This window comes from Notothenia coriiceps, unplaced genomic scaffold (genome assembly GCF_000735185.1).
Source record: "Notothenia coriiceps isolate Sejong01 unplaced genomic scaffold, NC01 NC01_scaffold00030221, whole genome shotgun sequence".
NCBI lineage: Eukaryota > Metazoa > Chordata > Actinopteri > Perciformes > Nototheniidae > Notothenia > Notothenia coriiceps.
The window spans coordinates 1-16,397 of NW_011362922.1; the positions used below are offsets into that span (position 1 = coordinate 1).

Consider the following 16,397-nt stretch of genomic DNA (forward strand, 5'->3'; position numbering starts at 1 on the left):
TGTTATTGCACATATTACAGGTACTGAGACAACGAAATGCAGTTTAGCTTCTAACCAGGAGTGCAACAAGCAGTAAAGTGAAAAGTAATGTACACAATCTACAGAATAAAATATAGAATGAATTGAATGATGAATAAACAGTGAGGGGTATGAATACACTAGATATACACAGCAGCCTGTGAGCAGTATGAACAGTGTGTATGAATATGCTAAGATATATAAAGTATGGAAACGGTAAGCAGTGCAAGTATAGTATAAAATATATGGATGTTAACTTCATGATGATAAACATTGTGGAACAATGATGAAAAATGTTAATGGAAGGGGCGACGTAAAACTGAGACAAAACAACAACAAACTTTTGCCAAGCCAATTGGAGAGTTTCATCAGCAGCTCGTGGTAAAAACCACCAATGAGCGCTCAGCTCGAGATACCAGCGAGTCGTTTCCCATCAAGCATTTCGCTTCCGCATCCCGTGGAGAAGAACTGCGCCGCCGCGCCTCGCTCTCAAGGCTGCGGGCGTCTTTGTCCCGCAAGATTTCAACGTCTCATGTAGGCGAGCCTCCAGAGCAAGTCGGACAGAATGACTAACCATCATGCAATGCACTAGCAAGACGTTGATCGCAACTGCGCAGGTCTGCGCAGGTCTCGCTTGTCTCAAACAAGCCTATTATGAAATCTCCGTTATTGACATACGTAAATAGGAAGATTGATTATCAGAAATAATTTCAAAGTGACACAGACACATTGGATTAACCTATGGATTAACCTTCAGCAGCGTTTTTATCATTTTAATGCCATTGAACACAACCTTTGATCAGAACAACTGCAGAGGTAAGAATTTCTCCCGTGTTTGCTCCGTAATGCTACGTTGTGTGATGTCTGTTTGTTTCCCATGTCGCAAGTTCTTATCGCTCAGTGATGAGTGGTTTGGAACTGCTTTTGAATATTATTAGGCATTTTGTTATGGAAAATGTTGTGCATAACCAGTACTGTTTTAAGCTGTACTATGTCAACACATTTAATAGATTGAGTTTTTTTAAATATGGGAGTTGTGTGTTCATATTTACCAACACCACAGACTATTCGTAATACTTTTTTTTGTCTGTACATAATTTATATGGTGCTTCCAATTGAGTTTTTCGTCAACAAGCAGTCCTAAAAATACATGCACCAACTTTTTCTATCTCCGTATTGCAAATCCGTATAATGCAGTCATTTCTACTCTCAGACTTTGTATTGAATAACATGTAATTAGTTTTGGCCACATTAAGGGATAATTTATTAACTGCAAACCAGTTACATAGTATTTCTAATTCTGCATTCACAATTTTAACAAGATCGCCAAGATTATGATGGGAGCAGAGAATTCAAAGTTCAGGTTCAGCCTCAATATATTTGGGGAGAATTCAAATGAGCCGTCTTTATTTGTAGACAGCCAAGCCCCCTCCTGTGTTTGGTGAAGCATTATATGCTTAAAAATCCAATGTGTACATAAAAACGACTAAACTGCAATGATAGCAAAGCTGTGGCTTGTGTTTTTGGGGTAATAAAGTCCAAATCATTGTTGGGCTGTCAGCCAATGAGTGACGTTTGAGGAAGATGAAAAATGTAAATTAAACATTGTTGAGAAAATGCTGCATCTCTTGCATTTATTGACATAGAGGAGCCTTATTGTTAACCTTTTTAATATCATTTTTTGTAATTTTCAATTGCTTGGTTCTCGTGAAATTAGTCTGTTTTCCTATTAAAGTGTAACAGATTGATGCATCTCCACAGATCATCTTAAAGGCTTCGGAATCCCCCCCATTGTAGTTAAAAAACTGTAAAAACTAGGGCCCCCAAACAGCATCTTGCATAGGGCCCCCAAAAAGCTAGAAACGGCCCTGATTTTATTTACTGCAAGTGTTCTTATACTATGAGCTCTAGGATAAAGTGTTGTGGAAACATGGCCACATATAAATGACTACTTCCTGTAAACGCTGGAAACGCTATTTTTTTCTCTAATAAGACTTGAACTCAAACATTCAACCTCCACCCAGAGAGTGACAAGTACACATTGCAAAGACAAATATTGTCTGTATACATAGCAGAAAGGGCATACCACGACAGGTTAGCAAAAACCAAACCCCTTGGCATCCGCACATTTTCTCTAACAGGTTATCTTGTGCTCGTGCACTGTGGAAAAGCAACTATTAGGATTAGAAATCACACACACACTACATATATATCATACATAGTGGTGTCTGAGAGATGAGATAAGGGGATTAGATGAAGGGGGCAGGGTTGTCTCTGGTGAAACTCTGACTGACATGGCAGCTCTGGGGTAATCCTGCTAATCCTCTGCTAGCTCAGGGGTGCAGTGGGACTAAAGGCCTTTGACCCTGCATCGGGAGGAGGTGCCAACACACACACACACACACACACACACACACACACACACACACACACACACACACACACACACACACACACACACACACACACACCCTCAGAGCAAACCTTTGGTGGCATTTCAAAAGTCCTGGTGACAAATCTTCATCACCACCCCCTCAAGAGTAAATTATTAACTTTTATAGATTCCCCAAAATGCACTGAAAACATTTGTTTATGTGGAACGGTATGTTCACTTTGTTTGGAATGATAACAAGGGCAATTACGAAGGATTATGATGCCAATTAGCCTGGACCCACTCAACCATTCAGCCTGTAGCAACAGGAAAAAGTGTGAAGCTGTTAAAGGAAACAGCTGATCCGTGACAGATATTTACAAGTCATGTCATTTATTTGTCTGCTGTAGCTGATGTTTGGGTGCTGTTAACTGATTCAACACAAGTATATGTCAGTTGTTTGGGGATACTTTTTTGTTCTTTTTCAAAAGTTCAAGAGTCTGGGCAAAGACATTCTCTTTTCTCTATTTTGTTTATAGTTCGAAAATTATTTGATTTCCAATTTGTAACCAACATTCAAAACACAGGAATTCCGTCCAGCCTTGTATCAAATAAATGGAGACTTTTTGGATGATCGATTTCAAGTTTTAAAACTCAAAATGCTTTATTTTCCTGTTATAAAATAGACGTTTTCTCTTCCCTTGACTTTCTGATGTATTGGTTATTCAATCATATTTAAATATAAAAATATATATTTTACATTTGTACCTCTTTGTTTGTAAAGTCATACAATGTTTGTATTACAGTCATAAAAAAGACTGTAATCATGCTCAAATTGGAGGAATAGTATCTCCACTGTAATTCGCCCTTTGGTCTCAGATTTTAACATCTGTGTATGCAAACAGAGACATTACCGGAAGCTTTGCTGCTTTCAAAATAAAAATGATGTTAGTAAGTATTTTGTACAGAACAGACTACATCATGTCAGTACATTTCGGCCATGGAGTATATGAACATACGAAATAACTTTAAACATACAAGTTTTGTAAGGCCCATATGCTTATTTTCGTAGGACTTGGATGAATTTTTTTTGTTCGCAGAGCCTTTCGTACGTTTTCACCAGATTTACTTCGAAGGACCATACCGGAAGTAGTGTTTCATAATCTGGCACACTTGATGCTGTTGCCCGGTGTAGATAACTTGGTGCTCCTCTGAGAGTGCACACACACTGAGAGCAAGTGATGGGAGGCAAACTTCGTCCCTGACGCGCGCATTGCTCACCTGGCGATATCTTTATTACCTGTTTTGTGATTTATTTTCCCGTTTCTATGAAGAATTTGAACATTCAATATTCTCCAAACAGAACTGAAGCCAATGCAGGGGCTGAACGTCCGGCGTAACCTACATTTCAATTTCAATTTGAATGTTGGCTATAGTTTGTGTTTTGGGAAATTGTGCACCGCTTGTCCAGGATCCGAGGAGTGAGGCACCTTTGTCAAAATGCCTGTTAACTGGAATATAACTTTGTCTCGGTGGTCCTATGGAATATAGTCCGATTTTACACAATCTACATGTTGTGCCATCATCCCACGTGAAAAACAAACTATTTGTGTTCTGCATAATGCTGTCCCTCTGGGTGTATATGATTTATTGTTGTGTTGGCTACTGCTCAACTGTGCCTAACCTGACGTACCGCTCGGTAAACAGACACGAGAACGATTCAGAAATTGACAATCAGGACTCCTCTGTCGGGGCTTCCAGGGACCTACTGAACAACGAAAATGATTTGGACAGCAGAGGAGATGAGTGGGATGAAATTAGAGGCGAGGCGAAGGCGTTGGACGATAATGCCATGTCAGGTTTCCTCAATGAGTCGGAAAGTAAAAAGTTGCCCCAGGCGATCATCATCGGGGTGAAGAAAGGAGGGACCCGGGCGCTGCTGGAGTTTCTGCGCCTTCATCCAGACATCCGAGCGGTGGGAGCAGAGCCGCACTTCTTCGACCGCAACTACGACAAGGGACTGGAGTGGTACAGGTATAACATTGTTTATGTATACTAATCCAGATATAGATGGCCGAGTAAACTCTACTTTGCATAATTTACCCGTTTAAATAAAAGGACTTCTGCATCTTGTGCCACATAGGCTATTTGGGAACATAACTATTTTACAAAATGAAAACACAAACATCTTTACTCTTCCTCTGGAATCTAAATCCAACTTTAATCTACTTATTATTTGTATGATGTAACCTTATGAAACCACAAAACAGTATGTCAGAATACAAAAAGATGAATAAGAAGTCAAATAATTAAAATAAATGTGTCATTGCTCCTATAAAGTCATGTTTTCCCTTATTATACCATAGCACAGCATTGCATTACCTTGATATGTCTTGTAACATGTTCTCAACTACAATGATATAAGTATGAATTAAATGTAAGAACATACATGTGTTAATCCGGTGGTGAATAGGATCATATTGTAGTCAATTTTCAAGACTACTGCAAGGTGATAACATAAGTTAATAAAAGCTTTAAAAAGTGAGACATTAATGAAACTTTGCAATGCAATTAAAGACATTTCCTAATACTGACAAATGCAAATATTATGGTAGATAAGTAAAACCTCATAAGACTTTAAAGAATGCTCATCTAATAGTATATTACGGTTTTGTAGTAAAGTGTAATGTATACTGTATTTTATGTCAATTAAAAAAAGGACAGTAAACTAAAGGTGACTTTAAACTCCAATTTAGGATGTTCACAGTTTGCATGTTAATAATACAGTTTGACATCTGCAGGTGCAATCAACCATAGAATGTCAGCATACTTGACATAGGTGTCAACACTACCTGACAACAATTGTATAAAGTTTGGCATTTTATGCAACTCTTATCAGTCATGTTTACATGCAAAGCACAATTGATTTTCTGCTTGTTTGCATGGCCTTCACTCAAAGTTCCTGGAATGTTTCTAAATCCGTCCTTGGATGTGGAGTTGCTGTTGCTTTTTGACAAGTAGGAGGCACCAGGTAGAAAAAGGTTAAGCGGAGATTCCATTTAGATTTGACCTGAATTATTGATGTAGTTAAAGAAAGAAAAACAACCCCTGGTTTGTGGTTAAGACTCAGCAAGTTGCATCATGCCGTCACCCTAGAGCAGCCAGGAGCGTTATTCAAGATTAAGAGTTATTGTGTATTGATTCAGTAGCAGTAATTTGTTTTGATCTTCAAATCAAATATACGTCAATGTCAAAGGGAGAGATCTAGCACCTGAGACGGCTTACACATTCAACATTGTGTGACGTAACATTTTTATTGTTTTCCCTGCCATGGCAACTGTTGTCCTTGTGCCATACACGCCTCACTATCTCAATAAGAAAGCTCTTTACTATTGACTCAGCTGCACAGTTACACAACTTGCTGCTCTTAGTGGAAATAAATCACAAACTCACTAAGTTCACAGAAATTATTGATCTTTATATGTACCTATGATGTTCCCAGAAAAAGGTTTTGCAATAATTGTTTTACATCAGAGCGTCCACATTGTTAATAAGATATGCTGCGTCCATTAGACTGAGCCGAGGGATTAACAGGCTATGTCAAAGGATCTAGACACTGTTTCAAAGCAGGCTTCATAAAGCTACAATAGGGGAAGTGAAGCATTGTTCAAAGGACTTCTCGCTTAAGCCCCTTTAAGAATTTCCGGACAGGTTTAGGACATTTTTGGATGATCAGTGTGTGGAGAGAGGTCTTTGTGTCCATCCCTACAGACTGAGCAAGATGAACCCATTAAAACTGTCCTTTCCATAAAGATGTTTTACTTATCACACAAAGTCTCATGCTGTTTGTACAATACATGTGATGCACGAGTAAGCGATGCAAGTTAACAATGAGTAATGTCCGAGAAGGAGGAGAAGCTATCATTAAAGATGCAATGAAATGTTATATAACAATCAAAGAAGCGGTTGTATATAATTGAGACATGCTAGTGACTTGTTCACAGTGGCAGCTTGTGAATAATGGAAACGATTTAATCTTGAGACATGTATAATGAAGACTTCCTCTCCCAGAGAAGTGATCTGGCTAATTAAAACAACTTGGCTTGAGTTGTCACAGTGAGAGCACTGTGCCAAAGATTGACCCCATTCTGCAGAGCACCACGAAACGAGTCATCTCTTTAATGATCATTTAGTGAAGCTCAGAAAGAATCCCTCACCTGGGTTTTGTGGTGGATAGTGGAGATTTTGTTTGTACCTACTTGTTGGCTTACTAAGTAAACATTTATAAAATGGTATTTTTGCAGTATGGCGCATCTTTCTGAAGCCTGTTGAAATCCTAGTCCTGCAACCTGTCAGCACAGTAGTCACTCTTGAAGATAAGCTAAGGGCATAAAGCCAGTTGAAGGTGTGTGTGGATTTGTTTTCCCATATGTTTCACATCATTGCCCCCAGACCAATGGTGTGCAGAAGCTGGGGGGGAGGAGCAGTCCGCTGGGTGGGCTTATCAGTTCCTGTGGTGGCATTGAGTTGTGTCCATGCTATTTATCTCCTGTGAGTGGTGTGTCCGTCCTGCTGGAGGTTTGCTGTGTCCATCCTGCTGGAGGCCCCACATAGCGGAGAGGCCCCTGCACAGCGGGACCCCCACCACAATACAGCACGTTGTCAGCCATCAGCAGAAACGGAGAAGCAGGCAGACAATTGTGCTCGCTCACACAGAAGGCAGCAACTCCTTGGCCCTGCCTTTTCTCTAATAACTTCCTCCCGTAGGTCTTATTTTGGCAGGTTAATGCTCATTTGCTGAATGCATGCTCAAATCAAGGTCCTCTGTGTTATATACACTAGATGTGACTTTATTGCAGAGATTGTGTTTTTCCTCTTGAGGCTTCGTATATAGAACAAAGAACAGCCTTCTTAACTCACTGAGGGTGTCAGAGAAGAAGGCCTTAATCCTCCTCAAAGCCCCAGGGAAGCTTACTGCCGGCCAGTGGCAGATAGAGGGCAGTAAATTTAAAGTGAGTCTTTAGAAAGCGCAACAGTATTATGGAGCTCAATGAAAGGGGATGCTGGAGAACCCCTGAGGTCTGTATTAACCCTGACAATAAAGGAGCAGACAATTAGTGTGAAACATGTTTTCTCTGCCTTCACTTTGTATGCAAATGTGCTCAGAAGGGTGAAAGTGCCCTTTGACGATGCCCAGCAGGAGTTCATCAGAAAGAGCATTCATTGGAACCTGCCCAAGAAAAGACTCAAACGCTTCAGTTTTCTATCCTGAAAGTTGACTTTTCACAGATCTCTGTGTGGAAAGTTGTGTCTTTCCCAAGAGAAGGTTCAATTAAGTCCACTGGTGGAATATTGCTTACTCAACACTTTTAGCCCTTTGCGAGAACACAGGGGGATCGATGTAAGTGAGAGAGCTCTAGATATACGTATAAACCCCAGCTTAAACTAATGTGTCAGCACACTGACAGGAAAAGAAGGGAAATGTGCGTCAATAATGAGATGCTTCAAAGAAACCATTCACATATGCTAGCTGTTGTTTCAAACATTCCTAAAACATTTCTAAAAGCCGTAAAACCTTGCAATTTCAGACTCCACTGATAGACTTAAATGATGCTAGCACTTCTAGAATTAATCCACTCGATTGTCAATACTGTTATACTGTTAATGTGCATCTCCCCTCCCTATTCTGAAGATTGAAGGTTTAATTTGCTGCAACAACCCCCTGGGCTTTAGCTTGAAGCAATTTGTCAAACCACAGCACTTATTACAGCACTTTGGAAATGCTGAAACAAAACAAGTTCACTCCATAATATCCCCTTGAGTTGTTGACTTCCTCATCTCTCCCTTTTGTAGTATCTTCGGAGAGAATGTGTTTCCTGCTTCCATCTTTCTCTTCACAGCAGAGACTCACTGACAGCATGTCAGAGCAACTTTAGCAGCAATCTGCCTCAGCCATCTTTGGTTTACTTCTTTGAAGTCTTGTTTGCGTTTGCAGTTCCCTTAAGAGACCAGCATGCATCTGTTGGGAATTACCCAACCGTACCAATCATTCTATATGTTGGAAAGACACATTTCATGCAAAGAATTGATCATCTAATTCTATTTTAATAAAACTCTAACATTATAATTGCGGATGTTTTGACAAAGTAATTAATGCCAATGTTTATATTAAAGTGAAATACATGTGTTCGAAAAATTACCGTCTGTAGTCGACCAAATGTTTTGACTAGCATCACTTTGCTCTTAACTGTATAACAACAACATTATTTGTTGTATTAGTACCAGAATGTAGTCGAAAATTACATTATTACTTTACATTGTTTTTTTTATATATATATAACCATATTTGGTCAAAGGAATACATTTGCGTTAGTCACCTGCTCTCTTTTCTTTCTAGGCTAGCTGTTTCTTTCACTTTTTCTCAGAAGGCAGTTTTCGTTCCTTTGTTCGTTCAGAACTTGTCCAACACTTTATTCCAAGAAACTGTAGTTAAGCTCACACAATTACATTGGTTAGTCATTGTTCGACAAGGCTGATGTCTTTCAGCATTTTGCTGAAGTCACTTATTCAGTTTTCCTTTGTACTTTGTGGCATTCTTAATGCCAATTTTGAGGTTTCTGGTGATAGTGCTGCTGGAATGAAAAGGTCAGGCAAACTGATTCTCCCTCACTACTAACTTTCAGATTTTTTCCATTTAATCTTGTATTCAGACTCAATTGATATAATTAGACTATATGACGCAATGTATCAGCTTCATCTGGAGTGTATAAAAATAGTGCAAATATTTGTCCTCATCTTTAAAGTCAGAGTCACACCTGGTAATTTCCCCCCCTGAGTTGTCTTTCGGAAAGGAAGCAGACATAAACAAACTGTTTACAGGGAAACTCATTGTAATGACACTTTTTTTGCACCATTTGGCTAAGCTTCTCTTAAATTCACTAAATATGTCTTTTAACACAGTTTTTAATTCAATAGCCTCAAACATCCATACATGCTGATATTGATTCCATTCAATATGGATCGTCATCACAAATCCAATGTTAGTGGTTTGGCATTTTCAGTTTATGTTGTTCAGCCATACAACCCTGAAAAATAGGTTCCATACACAACTTAATGCGACTTTCCAAATAGTTATGTGTCAATGTTAGTCTGACAGTTGTGTGGGGGAAGCCGGAATTTCCCACACACTGTTTTTTATCCTCTTCCTTCTCCTCCTCCTCTTCCTCTCTTCAAACTGGGCCTGTTTCCCCATGCAGCCAGGTGGCCTTGAGTTCTGCATACTGACGGTAATAATCATTGTTGTTCAGGAATGCTGTTGAGATACTGAGCGCTGTTGGACCTCATATGAGAAGTTCCTGAGTTCAAGGCGAGATGGTGATGACTTTCACACGCATGATAAGATGAGCTGCGAGGACCACAAACGCCTCCACTAAAGATACATTCTTTATTTTATTTCTGTCTGGAACTCATCCCACAGTATACTGTCTGATTAGTACAAGTGGCTGCATACCACCACCTCTCATCCTGTCTTTGAAAATGTTTCCCACAGTAGCTCAACCCCTCTTAAAGCTGCAGTGTGAGATTAGGACTCATCATGACATTAGATAATGCTGAGTTTTTATCCGGAGCAGTCCCTTGTCACAGTGGTCTGAAAAGCTGAAATATAGATGCCAATTAGAGTCAGTCAGGCCGAATTCTGCAGGATACAAAAAGTTTTGGGGAGTTTTCTTCACCTTACTTACTCCGGTGAACTCATCATTGAGGGCATCATCCATCAGTCGAGCACAAATCCACACGCAGCAACGTTGTAAATTCCTTACCTTTGAACCTGTTTCCTGATAACGGTAAATGTAAACAAGGCAACAGATTTCAAACGCTGTCTCCCCAGCAGCCAGTTTAATGAACACACCTGACTGCCCAGCAGACAAAACAGAGAAAGATTACGCAACAAACTGCTCCTGGATTTATATCTGCAGTGAGGGTGATATTATTGTGCTTCCGCTGCAGGAAACTGCTGACACAGCATCCAAAGTGGCCAGCGACTTAAAACTTCGACTTAGGCTTCTGGGTCAGGGGGGTCGACCATGCTGTCTCCATCCTCCAACAGTGCACCTGATTCCATCTAATCCTCTCTTTGCTCATTCCAGTCCTTCCTCTCTTGCTTTATCTAATTCTAATAGCAGTCTTCCTCTCAGCCTCCCTCTGTTATCTCCTCAGACCCTGCTGTTCTCATGTGAGTTTAACACGACATGTTAGAGCAGAGGAGGGTTATCTGTATGCCCAAGCATCAATATAGATTCATTTTAGTGCACTAAGTATAGGTACACACTCAAGAAGCTTCCTGGCTTTATGACTTTAGAGCTCAATTAGATGTTATGTGTTTTCAGCATTATGAAGTCCAATACAAACATGCTTCATCTGTGAAGGGGTAAAAGTCAGCTCGCTGTGGTTTAATTCTAGATAAAGGACTGCTTTTTTTGTACTACCTTAAAGCTGAATGATGACGCGTTTCCATGGCTGATTGATAGATGAGGATGCACTGAAACCTATTGGTTCCAGGCGACATTGTTTATTAAGCAGAACAAATGGTGAAAGCTTGCTACATCTGCCCCCCTAAGGCAACTCTCTCCCTCCTCGTTCAGTAAGAGATGTCCTCCCCTGCTCTATCTCTGGTAAGATGAATAATACATGTTCTTCTTACACAGATTGTTTTGCTCGGGGACTAAGTGGAACGTTTGATTGGTAGTAAGTTTGTATGTCCCTTGAGGACAGGCCTACAGTGCTGCACTTGTGTGTATCCAAGAGATGCTGAGGATAATTGAAGTGGGTTCTGATGGATTTGTTTGTGTCTCACACACCTATTACATTGACGAGGTGTGTGTTTTTTCCACCACATACAATGGTGACTAAGACACTCAGGGAGAAGAATACATGTGTAGAGCCTCAGGCCTCCAAAGATGGGAAAGAGCAGAAGGTGGTGAAATTGCATAAGTAAGGGAACCTCTTGTGTGCACTAATGAGCGATGGGTGATGCATAATTTCCCCATAATGATTAGCTCTTTCCCAGTGCTCTGCTCAGCAAAGACCATTTTCTGCTTGTTTTCACCACATGCATTTGTAAGATGAAAGCTGCTGGGTTCGGGGAGAGATATTAATGCTCCTTGTGAGTGTACCAACATATGGTTGAAAATGATTCTAATAACTTTAATGACTCCTCCGCTTCCCGTTGTTCGATTTAGATGAAAAGCTTACCATCAAAACATGAGAATATTACCAAATTCTTTCATTATTTAAGATTTACAGTTGACTGATTTACACTATAATGAGGTATGTTTGGGAGGCTGATGCTTCTGAATAATGGCGTATATTTAATTTCCATCTTTAGCAGGAAGCAATATTTCTGCACACTACTTTTACTTTTAAGGCTTTGGTTGAATTTGTAAGAGATAAGAACTGCAGGGACTGAAATGTGAGTTTGATGCAGATAATAAATAAATCTCTTGAATCTCCTGAGTGCGTGAATCTCATATTTTTCTTCTATGCAAGGCAATAAAACATGTATGAGGGATGTTGTGTTCACAAGCATCCGTCCCCAACAAGAGTAGTAACATGCGGAAGTGTTCTCAGCTGGTGATGAGTTTATTATTTCATTTTACCCGGTTTACACTGTAAATAGGTCAATACTCGGTTAGTCTAATTTTTTAGTATGCAGTCTGTGGTGGATTGAATAACATTGTTATATTGTTGGAATGGATGTGAAACCATTTCATATAAAATGCAGTTTGCGTAGAGGCGGGCCGCTCCGACACAGTCTTGAAAAAACAACATTTGGGTTTCATGCAGCTGTACAGGAGTTTGTGTGATCACATGTATTTCTTCATGGATTAACTTCTTACCATTGAGTCTCATCATCGTGGCCACATATCTATCTCTCTCGTTCTCTCTCCCGAGACAAGCCACCCAGCCAGCCAACAAGACAGTCAACCAGCCTCTAATGCTCCAGCGTGTTTGGCTTAGTCCTAATCCCCCTTGGCTCACTTTAGCCATTATCCAGTCAGGGCTGCAGTTAACAAGCTATATTATGATCAACCAGAGACGTCCAGGGTCAAGAAGAATATGCAGTTATGGGGATAGACAGCTCCCAAGCTTTGCATTTTCTCCTGAGAAATGCTCCAAATCCTCCAAATCTTCACATTTCACAAAACATTACAGACAAGTATGAAGAGAAAGGTGCAGTCGCTGTCATATGTCTTGGCATGACGTTAAGAAGCATAATTCTGCCTATTCACAGTTAAACCGCCCTTTGTATAATGTAATGAAGGTGTGGAATATTTCAATGTGAGGATTGTGGGGTTTGAAGAGGCTTGAGGTCTTAAGGTAGATTAAATTCAGCAGCAGGAGATGAATGTATTCCTTCAGGGTTTCTTTTTTGGAATAAGGCATGAACTGTGCATTGTCACCAGTGATTGATAGCACCCCAGATTTACCTACCAGGCCCTGTCACTTTTAGTACACTCACGGGCTGTTAATGTTGCTCATGATGTCTTCAAGTGTCTTCTTGATGATGATGATTGACTTGCTTCAGCCTGACAGTACTTTAAACCTGCCATGGAGCTACTGCATCAAAGTTTATCTCATCTCCCTCTATGTGTCTTTTGTGGGTTGGTACCTTTTTTGAATTGTCAAGTCAAAATTAAGTCAGAGTCAACTTTATTGTCAATCTTTCCGTTTGTGTGTACAGACAGAGGGATCGAAATACCGTTTCCCACAATCCCGAATACAAAAATACTAATATATATATAAACATGTGTATACAAATATGTATATAGCTACACACAATCAACAGACACATTTATACATATGCAGACATTAAGACATAAATAAAAGCACAACAATCAATATATACAAAATGGCAGTCACTTCAATATCTTTGGGAAATGTAAGTGGAAAGAAGACAGTGTACAGAGTTGGTTTTGCATGCCATAGAATACCTGCAACACACATTTTAAATAAGTTTGTTTGTGTTCTTTTGCAGGGAATTAATGCCAAAGTCATCAGAAGGCCAGTTGACCATGGAGAAGACCCCCAGCTACTATGTCACCAAGGAGGTCCCCGAAAGAATCTACACCATGTCTAAAGACACAAAGCTTATTGTGGTGGTCCGGGATCCTGTCACCCGGGCTATCTCAGACTACACCCAGACTCGCTCCAAGAAGCCGGACATCCCGTCTTTCGAGAGCCTGACCTTTAAGAACATCTCAGCGGGTCTGATCGACACCACATGGAGCGCCGTTCAAATTGGCATGTATGCAAAGCACCTCGAGCGCTGGCTCCAGTACTTCCCCACAGAGCAGCTGCTGTTTGTCAGCGGAGAGCGTCTGATCAGCGACCCCGCAGGTGAGATCGCTCGCGTCCAGGACTTTCTTGGGCTCAGGAGGGTGGTAACAGAGAAGCATTTCCACTTTAACCCAGCAAAGGGCTTCCCCTGCCTTAAGAGACCAGAGGGGAACAGCAAGCCGCACTGCCTGGGGAAAACCAAAGGCAGGACCCATCCTAATATTGACTCAGAGGTGGTCCAGAGGCTAAGAGACTTTTATAAACCCTACAACAGACAGTTTTACCGAATGACCGGCCATGATTTCGGCTGGGACTGAGAGGGAAACTATGATGAATAACTGCTGCTGGTCCCTTGTCTGTGTTTCATTCTGGAGAAATTGTTATACAGTGTGTGTACAGTATTTGGTGGATGTGTAAAAAGTTCAGAAGTCTATTTTATGATAATTTATTGTTATGATATTAACTCACTTAGCTGCCTAACCAGGTTTATTCATGACCCACCCAACATTTCATGATCAAGTTTTAATTATTATTTGAGTACATTAACATTATTCTAAAAGCACAATGTTTTTACGGGTATTATGCGTAAGGGTGGTATCCTTTCTTTTTACAGAATGACTCTTTTTCTTGGCTTCAAACCCCCCTATTTTTTACTTTTCCAAATGCTGCTTTTGCTTTTCCTTAAGATGAACGAGATCTAACTTTACAAACAACTGGTAATATCCCCTTAACATTTGCCTGACCCTCAGAGGTCTGTGGACCCACTTAGTCAGGTCGATACAGGCCTCAGCTGATCCAGTGCCACTTGCCAGGTGGATCAATACAGTAATAGCTCCTCATCATGTCAATTAGACCTGAGTGATGGCATTGGCTTGATTTCTCCACAACGCAATAAGACATGGATCCATTAATGATAATAAGTTTATGGTTGACCCTTGAGCCAACTTCAAATAAATATAATAACATATAATTCCAATGCAATGTTTTGACTCTATATGGTTCCTACAGAGGAATGTTTTGAGAGGTTTAATCCAAAAGTCTCTTGCGTAGGATTCATTATGCCTAGTCATTTATTGATTTTTTTATAAAAGAAAATGATTAATATGATTTGATCACATTCATTGATCTGTACTGAAATGGCTCTAATGGATCATCCTGCAGAGACTTTTTTTTTTTTTTTTACCACAGGTAATAATTGATGTGTTAATGATGCCCTTACCCATGATTCACCAGCTGAAATAAGCATCTCTGTATTTTACTTTCAGTCGCTAAAGAAGAATAAAATAACCTACCTTGGGCCAAAGTCCTCGCTTAAATGTCATGTATGGTTGAGTTTTATTCAATCTTTACCGAAATACATTTGTAAGCATTTTAACAGACGTCATCTGTGTAATGATGTACTGTAACCCCGCTGCATTACTTCGCTGTATGCATTGCTACAGTATACAAACTTTAAATGAAGCAGGTTTGATTGAGAAATTGATTAATAGGTGCGGTGATGTCATTTTTATGAAGTAAGAAATAAACATGTGTTACCAAAAGCATTAACAGTTATCTTTGGCTTTATTAAATAAACAACCCCCACCTTACCTGTATACTGTTCTGCATCCCTGCAGGCAAAGGTGCACTGCTGAGTCTAATTCACCCCCCCCCGGCTTTTGTTGCCATGACCCCAAGAAAAACACAAGATTCAGGTTACTCATATGGTGAGGCATATGAAAAATACTGGGTGACACTTGACACTCCACAGCCGATAATATGAAGTGAGGTCAGATTTCAAGCCGCTGTTTAATTGTGTTTATGTGCATGTAAACAGGGATCTATTTTCCCTGTCCGTGTGTTTGATCCATGACATGCTGCTGCTGCAATATTCTGTCACAGACTCACAGTCGTATGCACATTCGCTTTTGTTCCCCGAAGCATTCGCTAATCTTCTGTTAAAATGTTCTGTCATTTTTTAAGAGAAGCACCACAGGTTGTCTATGTACTTGCCCTAAGCAACCTGTCCCATCTATCATCAAGAGCAAAAGGTTACGGTTCAAGCTAGATATGAATCACCCCGCTCTATTAACGAAACAACCTTTATTTAACTCTCCAGCAAAACACCCTCATCTTCCTGGGGCTGCCAGAGGTGATGAACCAGTCTCCCTGGTGGCAGCCTGCTAGTCTGATCACTGAGGAAGCAGCTCCCTTTGCAATTACAGGGATAGAGGAGGGGTGCTGTAATTGCTATGCTTCCAACTGGGGAATTACTGTTAGCACACATCCCTCCAGGCTGTTGTAAAGGAGGCTGCTGTTGTTTGAAGGTTGGCAAGACATGAAAATAAGACACCTGGCAGCCCTCAGCATCAAGCGACTTTACACATTCACTTGGCAGCTACCGCTCAGGAATAGAATCAGAGCCGCTGAATATGAGCGAAGGAAAATAAAACATCATACAGCAGCTCAGTGTTTGGTTTGGAGAACAGATGTACAGAAACGTGGAGATTGGGTGCTGGCAGCGGGATGAACATGTCACCTCATTATGATGTCAACGAAAAGCCTTTATGTTACAAAGTGTCACTCATGCAAAATGTGAGTTTGACATGTTTGACCTGTTCCTGCCGAGAAGTTGCAATTTATTCATCCACTCTAACATGAACATTTAGTCAAGTTCTCCAAAATCACTCTG

The 16,397-nt window shown here is 40.4% G+C and overlaps 1 protein-coding gene across 1 annotated transcript; it reads left to right on the forward strand.

Annotated features, from left to right (window-relative positions):
- Window positions 1–3,773: 3,773 nt before the first annotated feature.
- Window positions 3,774–14,931, forward strand: hs3st3b1a (heparan sulfate (glucosamine) 3-O-sulfotransferase 3B1a). The gene is made up of 2 exons (XM_010787346.1): window positions 3,774–4,423; window positions 13,425–14,931. The coding sequence occupies exons 1-2, from the start codon at window positions 3,930–3,932 to the stop codon at window positions 14,041–14,043; spliced, it is 1,113 nt and encodes a 370-aa protein (XP_010785648.1). The 5' UTR covers window positions 3,774–3,929; the 3' UTR covers window positions 14,044–14,931.
- Window positions 14,932–16,397: the final 1,466 nt, after the last annotated feature.